Raw genomic sequence first — 21153 nt, 5'->3', positions numbered from 1 at the left:
AATTTACACTGTTTAACCCCTTTCTGACATATGACGTACTATCCCGTCGAGGTGGTATGGGCCCGTATGACCACCGACGGGATAGTACGTTATCACCGATCGGGGCCGGGTGTCACCTGACTATCGCAGTTGACATCCGGCACTATGTGCCAGGAGTGGTCACGGACAGCTCCTGGCACATTAACCCCCGGAACACTGCGATCAAACATGATCGCAGCGTTCCGGCGGCATAGGGAAGCATCGCGCAAGGAGGGGGGCTCCCAGTGTGCTTCCCTGTGACCCATGGAGCAACGCGATGTGATCGCGATGCTTCAAGGGTCTCCTACTCCCTCCTCCCTGCAGGCCCTGGATCCAAAATGGCTGCGGGGGGGCCTTCCGGGTCCTGCAGGGAGGTGACTCGCAAGCCTCCTGCAGGGCCTGTCAGATCGCTGATCTGACACAGTGCACTGCAAAGTGTCAGATCAGCGATCTGACACTATAACATGATGTTTCCCCCTGGGGCAATGTTATAAAGTTAAAAAAAAAAAAAATGCATATGTAAAAAAAAAAGTAAAAAAAAAAACCTAAATAAAGAAAAAAAAAATATTGTTCCAATAAATACATTTCTTTATCTAAATAAAAAAAAAAACAATACAAGTACACATATTTAGTAATGCCGCATCCGTAACGACCCGACCTATAAAACTGTCCCACTAGTTAACCCCTTCAGTGAACACCGTAAAAAAAAACCCGAGGCAAAAAACGCTATATTATCATACCGCCGAACAAAATGTGGAATAACACGCGATCAAAAGGAGGGATATAAAGAAATATGGTACCGCTGAAAACTTCATCTTGTCCCAAAAAAAAACGAGCCGCCATACAGCGTCATCAGCAAAAAAATAAAAAAGTTATAGTCCTCAGAATAAAGCGATGCAAAAATAATTATTTTTTATATAAAATAGTTTTTATCGTATAAAAGCGCCAAAACATAAAAAAATGATATAAATGAGGTATCACTGTAATCGTACTGACCCGAAAAATAAAACTGCTTTATCCATTTTATCAAACGCGGAAATGTATATACGCCCCCCCCCAAAAGAAATTCATGAATTGCTAGTTTTTGGTCATTCTGCCTCACAAAAATCAGAATAAAAAGCGATCAAAAATTGTCACGTGCCCGAAAATGGTACCAATAAAAACGTCAACTCGTCCCGCAAAAAACAAGACCTACATGACTCTGTGGTCCAAAATGTGGAAAAATTATAGCTCTCAAAATGTGGAGACGCAAAAACAATTTTTTGCAATAAAAAGCGTCTTTTAGTGTGTGACAGCTGCCAATCATAAAAATCTGTTAAAAACCCGCTATAAAAGTAAATCAAACCCCACTTCATCACCTCTTTAGTTAGGGAAAAATAATAAAATAAATTTTTTTAATTTATTTCCATTTTCCCATTAGGGTTAGGGTTGGGGCTAAAGTTAGGGTCAGGGCTAGGGTTGGGGCTAAAGTTAGTGTTGGGGCTAAAGTTAGGGATAGGGTTTGGATTACATTTACAGTTGGGATTAGGGTTAGGGGTGTGTTAGGGTTAGGGGTGTGGTTAGAGTTATGGTTGGGATTAGGGTTAGGGGTGTGTTGGAGTTAGGGGTATGTTTGGGATTAGGGTTACGGTTGGGGTTAGGGGTGTGTTTGGGTTTCAGTTAGAATTGGGGGGTTTCCACTGTTTAGGCACATCAGGAGCTCTCCAAACGTGACATGGCATCCGATCTCAATTTCAGACAATTTTGCATTGAAAAGTCAAACGGCGCCCCTTCCCTTCTGAGCTCTGCCATGCGCCCAAACAGTGGTTTACCCCCACATATGGGGTATCGACGTACTCGGGACAAATTGCACAACAACTTTTGGGGTCCAATTTCTCCTGTTACCCTTGGTAAAATAAAACAAATTGGAGCTGAAGTAAATTTTTAGTGAAAAAAGTTAAATGTTCATTTTTTGTTAAACATTCCAAAAATTTCTGTGAAACATCTGAAGGGTTAATAAACTTCTTCAATGTGGTTTTGAGCACTTTGAGGCTAAATGCACACGTTGCAGAATTCTGCGCCTCATGCCACGGGTATATTGCATGTGGAATTGGCATGCATATTCCCGCAGAAAACTAGCGTTTTGCAAGCATAATTAGCTTGCAGAATGCTAGCGTTTTCCAAGCGATCTGTAGCATCGCTTGGAAAACTGATTGACAGGTTGGTCACACTTGTCAAACATAGTGTTTGACAAGTGTGACCAACTTTTTACTACTGATGTAGCCTATGCTGCATCAATAGTAAAAGATAGAATGATAAAAATAAAAAAAATGGTTATACTCACCTTCCGCAAACAGCCGAGCTCCTCAGCGGCTTCCGTTCCTATAGATGGTGTGTGTGCAGGACCTTCGATGTCGCGGTCACGTGACCGCGACGTCATCGCGGTCACGTGACCGCGACGTCATCGCAGGTCCTTCACACACACCATCTATACGAACGGAAGCGGCCACGTGCACCGCTGAGAGGCGGGAGGACTCCGGGGCCATCAGAGGGTGAGTATATCACGATTTTTTATTTTAATTATTTTTTTTTTTAACAATTATATGGTGCCCAGTCCGTGGAGGAGAGTCTCCTCTCCTCCACCCTGGGTACCAACCGCACATGATCTGCTTACTTCCCGCATGGTGGGCATAGCCCCATGCGGGAAGTAAGCAGATCAATGCATTCCTAGGTGTGCGGAATCCCCGCGATTCCGCAAATTAATGAACATGCTGCATATTTTACCGCAAATCGTTTCTGCTGTGGAAAAATACTCAGTATGTGCACAACATTTGTGGATTGCATTCTAATTAATAGGATGCTTAATGTGAGCGTTTTTTTGCAGTTTTATAGCGAAAAACCGCGAAAAAAAAACCGCGAAAAAAACACGACGTGTGCACATAGCCTGAGGGGTACAGTTTTTAGAATGGTGTCACACTTGGGTATTTTCTATCATATAGACCCCTCAAAGTGACTTCAAATGTGATGTGGTCCCTAAAAAATGGTGCTGTAAAAACAAAATAAAAATTTTGGTTCTAAAATTGTGCTAATGTAAAGTAGACGTGGGAAATGTTACTTATTAAGTATTTTGTGCGACATATCTCTGTGATTTAAGGGCATAAAAATTAAAATTTGGAAGTTTTTTTTTCACAAATAAACGCAGGTAATATCAAAGAAATTTTACCACTATCATGAAGTACAATATGTCACGAGAAAACAATGTCAGAATCACCAGGATCCGTTGAAGCGTTCCAGAGTTATAACCTCATAAAGGGACAGTGGTCAGAATTGTAAAAATTGGCCCGGCCATTAACGTGCAAACCACCCTTGGGGGTAAAGGGGTTACCGTATATACTCGAGTATAAGCCGACCCGAGTATAAGCCGACCCCCCTAATTTTGCCACAAAAAACTGGGAAAACTTATTGACTCGAGTATAAGCCTAGGGTGGAAAATGCAACAGCTACCGGTGAATTTCAAAAATAAAAATAGATGCTCCATACTGTTCATTATGGCCCCATAGCTGTGCCATATAGTGCTCTGCACCATTATTGCCCCATAGCTGTGCCATATAGTGCTCTGCACCATTATTGCCCCATAGCTGTGCCATACAGTGCTCTGCACCATTACTGCCCCATAGCTGTGCCATATAGTGCTCTGCACCATTATTGCCCCATAGCTGTGCCATACAGTGCTCTGCACCATTACTGCCCCATAGCTGTGCCATATAGTGCTCTGCACCATTATTGCCCCATAGCTGTGCCATACAGTGCTCTGCACCATTACTGCCCCATAGCTGTGCCATATAGTGCTCTGCACCATTACTGCCCCATAGCTGTGCCATATAGTGCTCTGCACCATTATTGCCCCATAGCTGTGCCATACAGTGCTCTGCACCATTACTGCCCCATAGCTGTGCCATATAGTGCTCTGCACCATTACTGCCCCATAGCTGTGCCATACAGTGCTCTGCACCATTACTGCCCCATAGCTGTGCCATATAGTGCTCTGCACCATTACTGCCCCATAGCTGTGCCATTTAGTGCTCTGCACCATTACTGCCCCATAGCTGTGCCATACAGTGCTCTGCACCATTACTGCCCCATAGCTGTGCCATATAGTGCTCTGCACCATTACTGCCCCATAGCTGTGCCATGCAGTGCTCTGCACCATTACTGCCCCATAGCTGTGCCATACAGTGCTCTGCACCATTACTGCCCCATAGCTGTGCCATATAGTGCTCTGCACCATTACTGCCCCATAGCTGTGCCATACAGTGCTCTGCACCATTACTGCCCCATAGCTGTGCCATATAGTGCTCTGCACCATTACTGCCCCATAGCTGTGCCATACAGTGCTCTGCACCATTACTGCCCCATAGCTGTGCCATATAGTGCTCTGCACCATTACAGCCCCATAGCTGTGCCATACAGTGCTCTGCACCATTACTGCCCCATAGCTGTGCCATATAGTGCTCTGCACCATTATTGCCCCATAGCTGTGCCATACAGTGCTCTGCACCATTACTGCCCCATAGCTGTGCCATATAGTGCTCTGCACCATTACTGCCCCATAGCTGTGCCATACAGTGCTCTGCACCATTACTGCCCCATAGCTGTGCCATATAGTGCTCTGCACCATTACTGCCCCATAGCTGTGCCATATAGTGCTCTGCACCATTACTGCCCCATAGCTGTGCCATACAGTGCTCTGCACCATTACTGCCCCATAGCTGTGCCATATAGTGCTCTGCACCATTACTGCCCCATAGCTGTGCCATACAGTGCTCTGCACCATTACTGCCCCATAGCTCTGCCATATAGTGCTCTGCACCGTCCATTATTGCCCCATAGCTGTGCTGCTGCTGCTGCAATAAAAATAATAAAACACATACTCACCTGTCTTGCTTGCAGCTTCTCGGCGCCATCTTCCCGGCGTCTCCCTGCACTGACTGATCAGGCAGAGGGCGGCGCGCACACTATATGCGTCATCGCGCCCTCTGCCTGCAGTCAGTGAGGAGAGAGAGACGCCGGGAAGATGGAGACAGCGCCCGGCGTGTGGAACGAGGACAGGTGAATATGACATACTTACCTGCTCCCGGCGTCCCGCTCCTTCCCCCTGCCTGTGTTCGGTGCCGCAGCCTCTTCCTCTGTCAGCGGTCACCGGCACCGCTTCATTAGAGAAATGAATAGGCGGCTCCGCCCCTATGGGAGGTGGAGCAGCCTATTCATTTCTCTAATGAGCGGTCCCACGTGACCGCTCAGGGGAAGAGGCTGCTGCACCCGGAGACCGTGGGACGGGCAGGGGGAGTGACAGGATCGCCGGGACTAGGTAAGTATGCCTCAGCGCCCTCTCCCCCTCACCCGCCGACCCTGCCACAGACCGTGACTCGAGTATAAGCCGAGGGGGCACTTTCAGCCCAAAAATTTGGGCTGAAAATCTCGGCTTATACTCGAGTATATACGGTAATAAGGTGAAGTGCTTGTAAGGCCATGTTCATACTTTAGTTGCAAATGTTGGGTTTTATTCTGATGTTTTTGTGTGCAGAAAACTGCTGGATTTAAGAGTTCAACACAAGCGGGGTATGAGTTCCTAGAAACTCATGATCAATTTGCCCTTAGTGAGGGTGTTTGCAGGTTATTTTATAAAGTCCAGTGAGTTTCTACTAATTCTGGAACATTTTCTTTTTGCTCTGTTGAAAAGTTACCATGCCCGGGAATAAAAATGTAAATTTTCCCTTTGACCAACTGGGCGTATACCAGAGAATTTCTCTATGGATATTTGCTTTTTCTCCTCTATAACAGAAGTTATGTGGTATATGCCCAATTGGATCTAGGAAAAATTTGTTTCTTTATTACCAAGGGGTATAACTTTGCAACAGAGAAACACAGAAAAAAAAGAAAAATTGTTCCAGTAATAGTGGTAGTTGCAACTAAAGGAGGTGTGCAGTATAAAACACCACTCCAGCTTTTGTCTTCTATTTTAGGCTAGTTTCACATTAGCGTTCGAATCCGCAGCGTTTAATCCGCATCCGCAAGTGCAGGAAAAAACGCATGGAAACACAGGAACACATGCGGTTAAAAAAACGCAGCGTTTGCACGCTTTTCTATGCGTTTTTTCCTGCGTTTGCGTTTTTGGTGCGCATGGTGACAAATTTTACAGGAGAAAAATCTAGATAACCAGAAACTGCCAACGGGACTACAGAGGGATCTCTATATATAGACCCTTGAACAGCTGAAATCTTCAGATTTTGCTCCTGTATACGGTGTCAGAATGGATCTTCGCATTCGGTACATTAAGGTACGTTCCAAATCTAAACCATTGACAGTCCAAATTTTAGGTTTTCTGACATGTATTTTTGGGGTATTTTCCGCTGTCTTTAGCGTAACCACAACATAAATAGAATAGATTGTAATTTGTTTGTTTTTCTTACAGATTTCTTGCAACCGGAGAGCGTTTATCATCCCTCCACTTCCAATACCGGCTTGCAATATCCACCCTGTCCGGAATAGTTGCGGACACCTGCCGGGCTTTGTGGAATGTACTCCGGGATGAGTTTATACCCGTACCCACCTTGGACATGTGGCTTGAAATTGCGAAACAATTCTGGAGTGTGTGTGATTTCCCAAACTGTTTGGGAGCGGTTGATGGAAAGCACATCCGCATTATCAAACCCGCCAGAACAGGATCGGAGTACTTCAATTACAAAAAATATTTTTCTGTTGTGCTCATGGCAATAGCTGATGCGAACTGTCGCTTCATCGCCGTGGACATTGGAGCTTTTGGCCGTGGCAATGATTCCCAGACTTTTAAGAACTCGGATATGGGCCGCCGTGTGTATGGCAAAAATTTTAATTTTCCACAGCCACAACCTCTCCCCAACACTCAAGGTCCACCGATGCCATTTGTTATGGTTGGGGATGAGGCCTTTCAGATGTGTGAAAACCTACTGAAGCCCTATTCCAGTCGGGACTTGAACCACACTAGAAGGATCTTTAACTACAGACTGACCAGGGCCCGAAGAACTGTAGAGTGTACCTTTGGGATTCTAGTCTCAAAATGGCGCATTCTTGCATCAGCCATAAATCTAAAAATGGAGACAGTTGACGAGGTGGTCAAAGCCTGTGTGGTGCTGCATAATTATATAATGGTTAACCCCTTAACGACCGCCGATACGCCTTTTAACGGCGACCGCTAAGGGTACTTAAACCACAGCGCCGTTAATTAACGGCGCTGTGGAAAAAGTGAATAGCGCCCCCCAGAGTCGGATTTTCTCTGGGGTCTCGGTTGCCGAGGGTAGCCGAGACCCCAGAGAACATGATTCGGGGGTTTTTTACCGACCCCTGAGTTGCGATCGCCGGTAATTAACCGTTTACTGGCGGTCGCAACAAAAAAAAAAACACGATTTGCCATTTAATTTCTCTGTCCTCCGATGTGATCGCACATCGGAGGACAGAGAAATAGGGTCCCCGATGGCCCCCCAATACTCACCTATCTCCCCCGGTACTCCTCGTGGCTCCCGATGGGTGCCGCCATGTTTTTCCGGGGAAAAAATGGCGGGCGCATGCGCAGTGCGCCCGCCCCCCGGAAGATCTTTGGGGTCTCGGCTGCCGGGGGTAGCCGAGACCCCAAAGAACATGATCGGGGTCGGTTTTTACCGACCCCTGTTTTGCGATCGCTGTTTACCGGCGACCGCAAAAAAAAAAAAAAAAGCGATCTGTAATTCTCTGTCCTCTGATGTGATCGCACATCAGAGGACAGAGAAATAGGGGGATTCGGGGACCCTATCATACTTACCGGTGTCCCTGGGTCCTCCTGCGTCTCCTCCTGCTTCTTCCTCGGGAAAGAAAATGGCGGGCGCATGCGCAGTGCGCCCGCCATCTGCTGCCATCTGCCGGCCGGCAGGAGAGACGAGTTGGGGCTAAAATTAGGGTTAGGGTTGGGGCTAAATTTAGGGTTAGGGTTAGGCTACTTTCACACTAGCGTTTTTTTGGCTTCCGTCGCAATGCGCCGTTTTGGAGAAAAAACGCATCCTGCAAAAGTGCTTGCAGGATGTGTTTTTTCTCCATTGACTTGCATTAGCGACACATTGCGACGGATTGCCACACGTCGCATCCGTCGTGCGACGGATGCGTCGTGCTTTGGCGGACCGTCGGCACAAAAAAACGCTACATGTAACGTTTTTTTGTGCGACGTGTCCGCCATTTCCGACTGCGCATGCGCGGCCGGAACGCCGCCCCCGCCTCCCCGCACCTCACAATGGGGCAGTGGATGCGTTGAAAAACAGCATCCGCTGCACCCGTTGTGCGGCGCTTACAACGCTAACGTCGGTACGTCGGCCCGACACACTGCGACAGGCCGAGTACGACGCTAGTGTGAAAGTAGCCTTAGGCTTCTTTCACACTTGCGTTGGTACGGGGCGGTCGCAATGCGTCGGCCCGACGTACCGACGCACGTTGTGAAAATTGTGCACAACGTGGGCAGCGGATGCAGCTTTTCAACGCATCCGCTGCCCAGTCTATGTCCTGGGGAGGAGGGGGCAGAGTTACGGCCACACATGCGCGGAAATGGCGGACGCAACGTACACAAAAAAGGTTACATTGAACTTTTTTGTGACGACGGTCCGCCAAAACACAACGGATCCAGTGCACGATGGACGAGACGTGTGGCCATCCGTCGGCAATACAAGTCTATGGGCAAAAAAGGCATCCTGTGGGCACATTTGCTGGATCCGTTTTTTGTCCAAAACAATGGATTGCGACGGATGCCACACGACGCAAGTGTGAAAGTAGCCTTAGGGCTAGGGTTAGGGTTGGGGCTAAAGTTAGGGCTAGGGTTAGGGTTAAATTTAGGGTTAGGGTTGGGGCTAAATTTAGGGTTAGGGTTAGGGCTAAAGTTAGGGTTGGGGCTAAAGTTAGGGTTAGAGTTGGGATTAGGGTTAGGGTTTGGATTAGGGTTGGTATTAGGGTTACGTTTGGGATTAGGGTTGGGATTAGGGTTACGTTTGGGATTAGGGTTGGGATTAGGGTTAGGGATTAGGGTTAAGGTTGGGATTAGGGTTAAGGGGTGTATTGGGATTAGGGTTAGGTTTGAGGTTAGGGTTCAGATTAGGATTAGGGGTGTGTTGTATTTAGGGTTTTGATTAGGGTTATGGTTAGGGTTGAGATTAGGGCTGGTTTGGGGTTAGGGTTGTGATTATCGTTAGGGTTGTGATTAGGATTATGGATCGGGTTGAGATTAGGGTTAGGGTTGGAGTTAGAATTGGGGGGTTTCCACTGTTTAGGTACATCCAAACACGACAGCCAATTTTGCGCTAAAAAAGTCAAATGGTGCTCCCTCCCTTCTGAGCTCTGCTGTGCGCCCAAACAGTGGTTTACCCCCACATATGGGGCATCAGCGAACTCAGGATAAATTGGACAACAACTTATGGGGTCCAATTTCTCCTGTTACCCTTGTGAAAATAAAAACTTGGGGGCTAAAAATCATTTTTGTGGAAAAAAAAATATTTTTTATTTTCACTACTCTGCATTATAAACTTCTGTGAAGCACTTGAGCATTCAAAGTTCTCACCACATATCTAGATAAGTTCCTTAGGGGGTCTAGTTTCCAAAATTTGGTCACTTGTGGGGGGTTTCTACTGTTTAGGTACATCAGTGGCTCTGCAAACGCAACATAACGCCAACAGACCATTCTATCAAAGCCTGCATTCCAAAATGGCGCTCCTTCCCTTCCGAGCTCAGCCATGCGCCCAAACAGTGGTTTACCCCCACATATGGGGTACCAGCATACTCAGGACAAATTGGACAACAACTTTTGGGGTCCAATTTCTCTTGTTACCCTTGTGAAAATAAAAATTTGGGGGCTAAAAAATCTTTTTTGTGGGAAAAAAAAATATTTTTTATTTTCACGACTCTGCATTATAAACTTCTGTGAAGCACTTGGGCATTCAAAGTTCTCACCACACATCTAGATAAGTTCCATGGGGGGGTCTAGTTTCCAAAATGGGGTCACTTGTGGGGGGTTTCTACTGTTTAGCCACATCAGGGGCTCTCCAAACGCGACATGGCGTCCGATCTCAATTCCAGTCAATTTTGCATTGAAAAGTCAAATGGCGCTCCTTTGCTTCCGAGCTCAGCCATGCGCCCAAACAGTGGTTTACCCCCACATATGGGGTGTCGGCGTACTCAGGACAAATTGTACAACAACTTCTGGGGTCCATTTTCTCCTGTTACCCTTGGTAAAATAAAAATTTGGAGGCAAAATGATCATTTTTGTAGAAAAAATGCTATTTTTTTATTTTCATGGCTCTACGTTATAAACTTCTGTGAAGCACTTGGGGGTTTAAAGTGCTCACCACACATCTAGATAAGTTCCTTAAGGGGTCTAGTTTCGAAAATGGTGTCAGTTGTGGGGGGTTTCCACTGTTTAGGCACATCAGGGGCTCTCCAAACGTGACATGGCGTCCGATCTCAATTCCAGCCAATTCTACATTGAAAAAGTAAAACGACACTCCTTCTCTTCCAAGCTCTGCGGTGCGCCCAAACAGTGGTTTACCCCCACATATGGGGTATCGGCGTATTCAGGAGAAATTGCACAACTTTTGTGGTCTAATTTCTCCATTTACCCTTGTGAAAATAAGAATTTGTGGGTGAAAAGATCATTTTTGTGTAAACAAATGCGATTTTTTATTTTCACGGCTCTACGTTATAAACTTCTGTGAAGCACTTGGGGGTTCAAAGTGCTCATCACACATCTAGATAAGTTCCTTAAGGGGTCTAGTTTCCAAAATGGTGTCACTTGTGGGGGGTTTCCACTGTTTAGGCACATCAGGGGCGTCCGATCTCAATTCCAGCCAATTCTGCATTGAAAAAGTCAAACGGCACTCCTTCACTTCCAAGCTCTGCGGTGCGCCCAAACAGTTGTTTACCTCCACATATGGGGTATCGGCGTACTCAGGAGAAATTGCACAACAAAATTTGTGGTTAAATTTCTGTTTTTACACTTGTGAAAATTTAAAAAAATGGTTCTGAAGTAAAATGTTTGCAAAAAAAAGTTAAAATGTTCATTTTTTTCTTCCACATTGTTTCAGTTCCTGTTAAGCACGTAAAGGGTTAATAAACTTCTTGAATGTGGTTTTGAGCAGCTTGAGGGGTGCAGTTTTTAGAATGGTGTCACACTTGGTTATTTTCTATCATATAGACCCTTCAAAATGACTTCAAAGGTGATGTGGTCCCTAAAAAAAAGATGGTGTTGTAAAAATGAGAAATTGCTGGTCAACTTTTAACCCTTATAACTCCCTAACAAAAAAAACTTTTGTTTCCAAAATTGTGCTGATGTAAAGTAGACATGTGGGAAATGTTATTTATTAACTATTTTTCCTGACATATCTCTCTGATTTAAGGGCATAAAAATACAAAGTTTGAAAATTGCAAAATTTTAAAAATTTTCGCCATTTCCTTTTCTTTCATAAATAATCGCAAGTAATATCGAAGAAATGTTACCACTAACATGAAGTACAACATGTCACGAAAAAACAATCTCAGAATCAGCGGGATCCGATAAAGCGTTCCAGAGTTATAACCTCTTAAAGTGACAGTGGTCAGAATTGTAAAAATTGGCCTGGTCATTAAGTACCAAATTGGCTCTGTCACTAAGGGGTTAAGGAGCAACCCAACATTGAACTGGATGAACCAGTTGCACACCCACTGCCCGATTTCCAGCATCACCCGCTGTGGTCAACTGCAGAAGTTGGTCACATGCGGGACCAATTTGCTGCCTTTTTTGATTCAGATATTGGACGTGTGTCATGGCAGGACAATGTTGTGTAAATGTCCTGTTGTAATTCGATCTGTACCAGTAATTTTCTGCAATGATAATATTTCTCATTAATAAACTTTATTTTTGGTTGTGTTGACCGTGTCTCCTATGTATTTCCTCTACAAACCAAGGCTGTCCTAAAACTAGCAGTATTTGGTCTGTATTTAATATCAGTATTTGTATCCAAAACCAGGAGTGGGTGATAAAGGCAGAGGTGATAGTTATTATGTTAATATCATAATTTACTTCTAATTGTTCCACTCCTTGTTTTGGCTTACAAATACTGATATAAATCACTGGCCACATACTGCTAGTGTTATGGCAGCCATGTTGCTTTATTGGTAAGCTTGTTGACGTCATTGCATCCTGATTCTGTTCTGCAGTATCCATTGGACACAGACTGAAGAGACAATGACTGTCACACTAAAGAGATCTATACTCATCAAGTCAGGTGTCAGAAATAATGAATTCATGATGCACATATCACAGCTTCATGAATTTACTACTTCTGACACCTGTGCAGGTGAGCATAGATATGCCGTGTGTGATCACCATCATCACTTCAATTTGTGTGTAATAGATTATGTACACAGAAGAGAAAATGGAGGTTATACATGGCAGTTCTCTACTCACCAGGTCAGGTGTTCTAACTAATGAGTTTTTTGACACCTGACCTGCTCAGTAGAGTTCTGCACTGTATTTCCGCCATTTTCTCTTTTGACTGCAACACTAGTCACAGACAAAGCAGAAAGAAGAGATTATGGAGATAATACAAGTATAAATTTTTTGGCCCACCTCATATCTCTATACTAAAGACACACAAAACTGCAGTCTTTTTTTTTTTTATAACTACTTGAGATATGATGTGGCCAAAAAATAAAGTGTGTGGCGAAGTTTCTTATTTGGCGCACAGTGTGTGTTGCCGGCGGCGAAAGACACAATAAACCAAACATAATTGGGGCAAAAAAACTTTGTATTTATTTTTTAACAACCAAAATATTTGTTTAACTGCGGCGGCTTGGGGTAGAGTGATGTAAACGGGGGGTGTGAAGCACTGAGGCCTGGCTAACCGTGGACGACGCAGAGGTGGCAGAAGAGGCAATGAAACTAGTAGGGTCTGGTAGTTAGGGGATAGGGCTTGACACATGAGAGGCTTGAGACGCACTGGAAGGGTGAGACAAACCTGACATTACAGACACACTGGGAGGTGAAGGGGGAGGAATACTAAGACTCCGCTGTTTTTTTTTGTGATTGCTGTGTTCTGGGAAGCCTCGGTGGGCTCATATGTCGTGGCATGGTCGTGGTGGGTGACCTGTCAGGGTCCGGCTGCACTGTGTCAGAGTCCATAGTGCTCGTAGAGCATGCAGCCATGCCAGAGTCCATAGTGCTCGTAGAGCGTGCAGCTATGCCAGAGTCCATAGTGCTCGTAGACCGTGCAGCTATGCCAGAGTCCATAGTGCTCGTAGAGCGTGCAGCCATGCCAGAGTCCATAGTGCTCGTAGAGCGTGCAGCCATGCCAGAGTCCATAGTGCTCATAGAGCGTGCAGCCATGCCAGAGTCCATAGTGCTCGTAGAGCGTGCAGCCATGCCAGAGTCCATAGTGCTCGTAGAGTGTGCAGCCATGCCAGAGTCCATAGTGCTTGTAGAGCGTGCAGCCATGCCAGAGTCCATAGTGCTCGTAGAGCGTGCAGCCATGCCAGAGTCCATAGTGCTCGTAGAGCATGCAGCCATGCCAGAGTCCATAGTGCTCGTAGAGCATGCAGCCATGCCAGAGTCCATAGTGCTCGTAGAGCGTGCAGCCATGCCAGAGTCCATAGTGCTCGTAGAGCATGCAGCCATGCCAGAGTCCATAGTGCTCGTAGAGCATGCAGCCATGCCAGAGTCCATAGTGCTCGTAGAGCGGAAGGCCATGCCAGGGTCCATAGTGCTCGTAGAGCGGAAGGCCATGCCAGGGTCCTGCTGCATCGTGGTGGTGGCGGTACGGAAGGCCATGCCTGGGTCGTGCTGCATCGTCGTGTCAGTGGACGAGGTCCAAGCAGGAGCAGCGGTTGTCATTGTGGTGGCGGTGGGCTGTCCAACAGCACTCAGCATCGTGGTGGTGCTGTACTGGTGTCCGGCAGTGCTAGGAATAGAAGTGGCCTTGCAGTGGTATGCAGCAGAGGTTGGCATTGAGGTTAATCGTGACAGTGAAGGCACAGGTGGATATGCCGCCACTGTCTGCTGAAAAATACCGACTCTGCTGCATAGCCTGCATGTAAGCAGCATTGCAGGCCTGCATGACACTCAGCTGGAGATCAGGATTAAGGTGTTCCGACATGCCCTTCTCAATTTGGTTAAAACATTATGTGCTGGCCTCTGGAGGTCGGCTTTTACTTGGTCAAGGCTTTTGGTGACCTCCTGGATACGTGTATTCATGTGGCTAAGTGAAATATCCATTTGGTCAAACAAAGCCTTGAGTCCTTCGTAAAAACCGAGCTCAAGTGCAAAAACTCGGGCATGAGGGACCTGTCCGATGCCCTCTGCCGCTGCCGGGAGGAGCCCACCAAAAAAGGGGCAGTAGCAGAGGACTGGGAAAGGGGAACACCTGATGGACCAGCTTCCTGGTCTCCAGTTAGCGTGGCAGGCCCACATGCTGCAGCGCTGCTGGATGGCTGGGACGGGTCCGTGGCTGTCTGATGAAGGACCGCTCCAGAACTTGGGCCAACAGTAGTGCTCCATGTGCTGTGAAAAATGGAAAAAGAAAATTAATACCAAAAATTAACCAGATGCAAAATCCTGTGGAATAGAAATATATAGATTATGGCAATACAATACAACCTAATGCACGGGAGAAATACTTACGTTCTCTGGGCAAGGACCGGTCTTAAAAATGCCAAAACACGATGGTATTTGTATTTTCTGATCCTTGCTCCTGAACCACTGGGAACACGGCTCTCTTGACGCAGGTCCTTGTTGAAGCGGTCCTTCATCGAACGCCAACGTGTTTTGACTCTGGCCACTGTTGAAAAAATAAAACATAATGGTTAGACAATGGACTTTTGGCTGTGCTCACACAACTGTGTGTGATGAGAGAAACTCCTGAGAGTTTCTCTCATCACACACAGTTGTGTGAGCACGGCCAAGGTCTCTGCTGCTTCACACTGCAGTGCAATACTTACCAAATGCAGTTCGGACCCGAGTCGGGGCGTTGTCCCAGCCATCCCACATCGCTTTGGCCACCTCATTCCATAGGCGCCGGATCGTCATGTTGTTTGAGTGCAGTGGATCCCGGGTGTCCCACAACGGGACTCGCTACTGGACCAGGGAGATGAGGAGGTCATTTTCTATGAGGTCTTCATCCCGTTCTGGAACCTAAAAATTAAATAAAGACATTAATGTTGGGTCAATTAACATTAGGAAAAGAAAGAAAACAGGCTGAGAAATGGCATGAATAGGAAAGTCAAGATACAAAAGGATTCCAGAAGAAAAATGTAAAGAAATAGGAATATAAAGGAAGATTCAAGAATACTAAAGTGAGGATACAGTAAACAGTCAGCCTTGTATACGTACACGCTGCCACCTTGCCACCCGACCGTGACTCCGCTGCTCCTGCCCTGTCTCTGCCGCAGTAGAAGAGCTCTAAAAAAATGAAAAACAAAAATTGTCATATGTGTAGATGTGACAGTGAACACTTACCAATCTGAGGAGGAGAGTACTCACCTCACTGACATGTTCTACTTCAGAAGGCCCAGGATGTTGCTCCTCATCAGAAGAAGACGACATTCTGATGCATGCAGAAAGAAAGAAATGGCAGAAATTAGGACATGTAGAGACAGAAAATAGAAAATGAAGGCATTGGTTAGGATATACTCACATTGTTCAGTGTCTTGTTTTCCTCCAAGGATGTAGCCTGCGTCTCGTCTGCTTCAGTGTCTGCTGAGTAGTGACCTGCAAATGTCCACTCTCTCCCTTTATCACCTTGTATGTGGGGGGTGGCTTATCAGTGTCTAGATATGTTTTTCTCTTGTGGAACGCATGCGTTCATATAGACAGCAATGCGTTTTTTTGGCGCATTCCTTGCGCAATCGACCGCATACGATTCCAGGCGGCAAATTGACGCCTCTAAAAATTACTACATGTTGCATTTCCGCGACAAGCCGCAGACGACGAAACGACACATGCGTCGTCAAATGCGGCAAAACGCGAACGATCGCAGACGCATGCGTCCCTAATGTTAAAGATAGGAATACACAACGCATGCGGATATTTGCGGAAGAAACGCTGCGGACACAACCGCAAATGTGAAACCAGCCTTAGCGCTGGAGTGGTACTATTAATCTAAATTTCCTGCACATGGTATTATACTAACCAGCCACCGTCTTGTTCTAAAAGCAGAATCCCAGGGTGTCTGCACAAAAATAATGAATCAAAAAAATATTCTGCTTGAAATCTGCACCAAAAAAATGCATTAAAAAAGGCCAATCAGAGCAGACTGCTAAGATTTATTCTGGGGACACTGTACCAAAGCCCGTGCAGAAAAACTACAGCTGAAACAAACATGTTTTTGTACGTGGGAATGTGGCCCCAGTGAACAACAAGCGATCAACACAATGTAGTTTATTAGAAATTTGAGCCACTTTAGTCCGAGGCTACACAGCATCTAAAACATTAATGAGACATTTTTGGAGACTAGATTTGGCTAAGAACAGCAAAGTGACCGGTTGCACGCGCCTCATATCCAGGGCCGGCGTTTGGCACAGGCAGACCAGGCAGACGCCTGGGGCCCCCACCTAGAAAGAGGGCCCCCTACCTCTACAGCCCCTGTATGAAGTGCCCAGAGGGTGTACAGCAGTGGCGTCTCTCCCAACCCCCCCTTGAGACCCCCTCAGTGCAGTGATTTACTCATGTGGTCCCGGAGCTCTGTGCTCTGTGCTGTAGGATCAGGTTTCACAGTCACATACAGCATCCATCAGCATCGGCTCTGACCAGTCACTGAATCACTGCTTGTAATCTGACAGGGCGACCTCCTGTCACTACTGTCTGGATGACACAGGACAGGAATATTGTCTGCTGAATCAGGGCATTTATTATATAGAAATAAATGAATTCCCACGTGAAACAATAAGGGTAAACTATACACATATAATACAGATGTGCATAGGAATCAGTGTTTTTGGTGCATTTTTTTTTCTGCAGCCAAAGCCTGCTCTCTTGGCAGTGAAAACACTGCTTTCACAACACCCATTTTTTAGGGTATGTGCAGAGAATCCGGAAATGGCCGCCCTTGGATGCAGCAGACATGTGCTGCGTCCAAAGTGCTAGCATGTGTTGAGCACAGATGATTCCGCGTGTGTTCATTGATCTGTGCGGAATCCCTGCGTCCTATACATTGCAGGGGTGAGATTTCTCTGGTGGAGACTCGCGTCTACGCCATATAAATACTGCAGCCTGGACAGACGCGCCCCTTGTCCGTCTCCGCAGGTGAGGTGCAGGTGTCAGTGCATAGTAGAGATGGAATTTCTTGAAATCCCATCCACTATACTGTAACATCTGGCCGCTGCGGGTTGGACGCTGCACAAGTACACAGCAGCCGACCCGCAGCGTTTACTGATTGTGGACACACACCCTTAGAGCTTTTGCTGTTTGTTTTTTACAGTATGCATTTTGTCTACAGTACATGTTTAATAAAGTTAGTGTTATTCACAAAAAACGCAGCGAAAAACAACGTTGCGACATTTGCAGCATTTTTTTAACTTTTTCATTGCTTTCTACGGATGAAAAAAATTGCTGAAAGAAGTGACACTGCAGATTTAAAAAAGGCTGTAGTTGTGAAATTCAGTCAGGGGAAAATAAAAGGGTGTGCAGGAGATTTCTGAAAATCTCAGTTTTTGCTTGTGCTGTAAAATGCTGTAAACGTCTTATTTGCAGAAGAAAAAGCTGCAAAAATTCTGCATATGAACATGGCGAAAAGCTGCTTTTCAAAGTGCCAGCAAAACATAGGTGCAGGCGCTTGTTTTTTTTCTGACTGGATTTCAGAACTGTAGCGCTTTTTAAGTCCCCTCAGTTTTATCTGCAGATTTACCGCAGATTTATCGTGGAATTACCGCGGTTTTTGTGCGGTTTTTAACAGCGTTTTTACACCTGCGGATTCCTATTATGGAGCAGGTGTAAAACGCTGCGGAATCTGCACAAAGAATTGACATGCTGCAGAAAATACAACGCAGCGTTTCTGAGCGGTATTTTCCGCAGCATGTGTACTGCAGATTTTGTTTTCCATACGTTTACATGGTACTGTACAACGCATGGAAAACTGCTGCAGATCCACAGCAAAATCCCCAACGTGTTCACATAGCCTGAGAAACACATCACCACTTCTGTATTTCTCACCCTCCTGGTTTTGGCTTACGTATGCCGATTTGAAATACTGACCAAACATCCTCACTCCAAAAAAAAAGCTGAAAAAAGTGTGAAGAACACCACAAAACAAGCTGAAAAACAGGTGTTTTGAACGCAACATTTTTACTGCTAATAGAAAAGGTTTTGGCTACTAAAAAAAAATGCTGCATGTGAACATAGACATAGTGTTTCAGACTAAGACTATCTGTGGTGTTACATAGGACTGCAGGTGACATCTACTACATTATCTGTTCTCAGAGAGTTAGCACTGTTTTATCTGAAGAGTTACAAAAAAATTAAGAGGGGGTTGGGGGCAACTCTTTGTCTTGGGCCCCCAATCTTTTCTGACCCTAGCAACGCCCCTGCGTACAGCTAATAGTGGCAGACCTGTTGGCCGATATAAGGCCCCTAAATATGGGGGCCACAGTGCAATGTTATCATTTGGGGCCCCCACTTTAAATTTTTGCCTAGGGCCCCACTTTGTCTAAAACCGGCCCTGCTCATATCCAACCCAGCCTGGTCACAGAATTCAGTATTGCGGATCTCATCAGTCGTGCGGTAATTGCGGGACAACCTCACCGAGAGTAGATGCAATGTAACATCGAGTTCCTCATGCCGTGTGACCAATGTCACCTTGTAGCCATAACCCTAACCCACAAACCAGGCCCAAACTCCAATCTACGATCCTACAATGCCAGCCTCGCCGCTAATCTGCTGCATTTCCTGATCAGGATTTTAGGGATTCTGCTTGTTTTACAACCCACAGCTTAATGCTACTAGCATATACTGGTCACGCCATACACAATATGAGTCACACTCGTGGGCAAGAGTGCCTGATCCCATCTACAGTGGGCACAAATACTGCCCCCAGCCCAATCTACAGTGTGCAGAGCTACCTCCCAGGCCCCATATACAGTTGGAACATATACTGCCCCCGACCCTATATACAGTAGGCACAGATACTGCCCCCAGCCCCATCTACCGTGGGCACAGATACTGCCCCCAGCCCCATCTACAGTGGGCACAGATACTGCCCCCAGCCCCATCTACAGTGGGTACAGATATCGCCCCCAGGATCACTTACAGCGGGCACAGATACTGCCCCAGCCCTATATACAGCGGGCACAGACACTGCCCCCAGCCCCTATATACAGCAGGCACAGACACTGCCCCCAGCCCCTATATACAGCAGGCACAGACACTGCCCCCAGCCCCTATATACAGCGGGCACAGCCACTGCCCCCAGCCCTATATACAGCGGGCACAGACACTGCCCCCGACCCTATATACAGTGGGCACAGACACTGCCCCCGACCCTATATACAGTGGGCACAGACACTGCCCCCGACCCTATATACAGTGGGCACAGACACTGCCCCCAGCCCTATATACAGCGGGCACAGACACTGCCCCCAGCCCCTATATACAGCAGGCACAGACACTGCCCCCAGCCCCTATATACAGCGGGCACAGCCACTGCCCCCAGCCCCTATATACAGCAGGCACAGACACTGCCCCCAGCCCCTATATACAGCAGGCACAGACACTGCCCCCAGCCCCTATATACAGCAGGCACAGACACTGCCCCCAGCCCCTATATACAGCGGGCACAGCCACTGCCCCCAGCCCTATATACAGTGGGCACAGACACTGCCCCAGCCCTATATACAGTGGGCACAGACACTGCCCCCGACCCTATATACAGTGGGCACAGACACTGCCCCCAGCCCTATATACAGCGGGCACAGCCACTGCCCCCAGCCCTATATACAGTGGGCACAGACACTGCCCCAGCCCTATATACAGTGGGCACAGACACTGCCCCCAGCCCTATATACAGCGGGCACAGACACTGCCCCCAGCCCTATATACAGCGGGCACAGACACTGCCCCCAGCCCTATATACAGCGGGCACAGACACTGCCCCCAGCCCTATATACAGTGGGCACAGACACTGCCCCCAGCCCTATATACAGTGGGCACAGACAATGCCCCCAGCCCTATATACAGTGGGCACAGACAATGCCCCCAGCCCTATATACAGTGGGCACAGACAATGCCCCCAGCCCTATATACAGTGGGCACAGACACTGCCCCCAGCCCCGGGCACACACCGCTCTGCAGCAGGATATGAGGGCACAGGTGTCACACATCACTCCACAGTAGCAGCGCTTACTTAGTACAGGGGGGTTTAAACCTCTCCTTGTCCCCGACACACTGCCAGTTACTGTGGCTGACCACCTCCTTCAGGGCGCTCACCAGCTCCTCCGAGAAGCCCTCCATTGCCGGGCGGCACAAGGCTGAGCACAGCCGCCGGCAGCAGCACCGAGCCGGCAGGAAGCAGAGCTACAAGCCGGGGACTGGGCCCTACCACAGGGAACCTCCTGAGGGGCGGGGCGAACGCATGACGCAGCTCAGGCGCCTGCTTCTGTTGTTATGGCAACAGTCACTTTGCTACTTTGGGTTAGTTGCGAGGACACATTTCCTAAGCATCATGGTCGTTACCATAGCGACAGACATCACGTGCTGCTCCTTCCAGGAATGCTGGAGGTTGTGTGAAAGTTCTCAGAACAGAGGACAGAGCTCCAGACCATGGCCAGTACTGTGACCCCAGCTCAGGACTGGGCTGTTAGGCTGCTGCCCTGTGTGCCCCTGAAATACCACTTACTGGAGTGCCATATTCTCCCCCATAATGGAGGCAGGCAGTAGAGACCCTGACCCATCACCTCAGAGCCCAGAGCCCAGGGACTAAGGCCGGGTTCAGACAGTGCTACTGAAAAGCTCGTGATCCCAAACTGTGGCTGACTCCGTGGGAGCGCCATGTGCCCGTCCGCACTGTGCACCGCTGTGGGGAAACCTGCGCTATTCTGGTTTACAAAACTAACCAAAATCTTTGACGTGATTTCTTTCAAGCATCTTATCTGTGT

General features: G+C 47.2%; 1 protein-coding gene across 2 annotated transcripts in view; it reads right to left on the bottom strand.

The window, feature by feature from the left end:
* The window catches only part of LOC143775323 (uncharacterized protein HI_0077-like), a 45196-nt gene extending 24576 nt beyond the window's left edge, over nt 1–20620 (bottom strand). Inside the window, exon 1 of one of the 2 annotated variants that reach the window (XM_077263322.1) lies at nt 20403–20620. In XM_077263322.1, the coding sequence (XP_077119437.1) occupies nt 20403–20509 (107 nt within the window). In that variant the 5' untranslated portion in view covers nt 20510–20620. The remainder of the gene's footprint in view (nt 1–20402) is intronic. The other variant, XM_077263323.1, reaches the window with a different exon arrangement.
* Nucleotides 20621–21153: the final 533 nt, after the last annotated feature.

This window comes from Ranitomeya variabilis, chromosome 5, assembly GCF_051348905.1.
Source record: "Ranitomeya variabilis isolate aRanVar5 chromosome 5, aRanVar5.hap1, whole genome shotgun sequence".
NCBI classification, from domain to species: domain Eukaryota; kingdom Metazoa; phylum Chordata; class Amphibia; order Anura; family Dendrobatidae; genus Ranitomeya; species Ranitomeya variabilis.
This window is presented reverse-complemented; position numbering and strand designations above follow the sequence as displayed.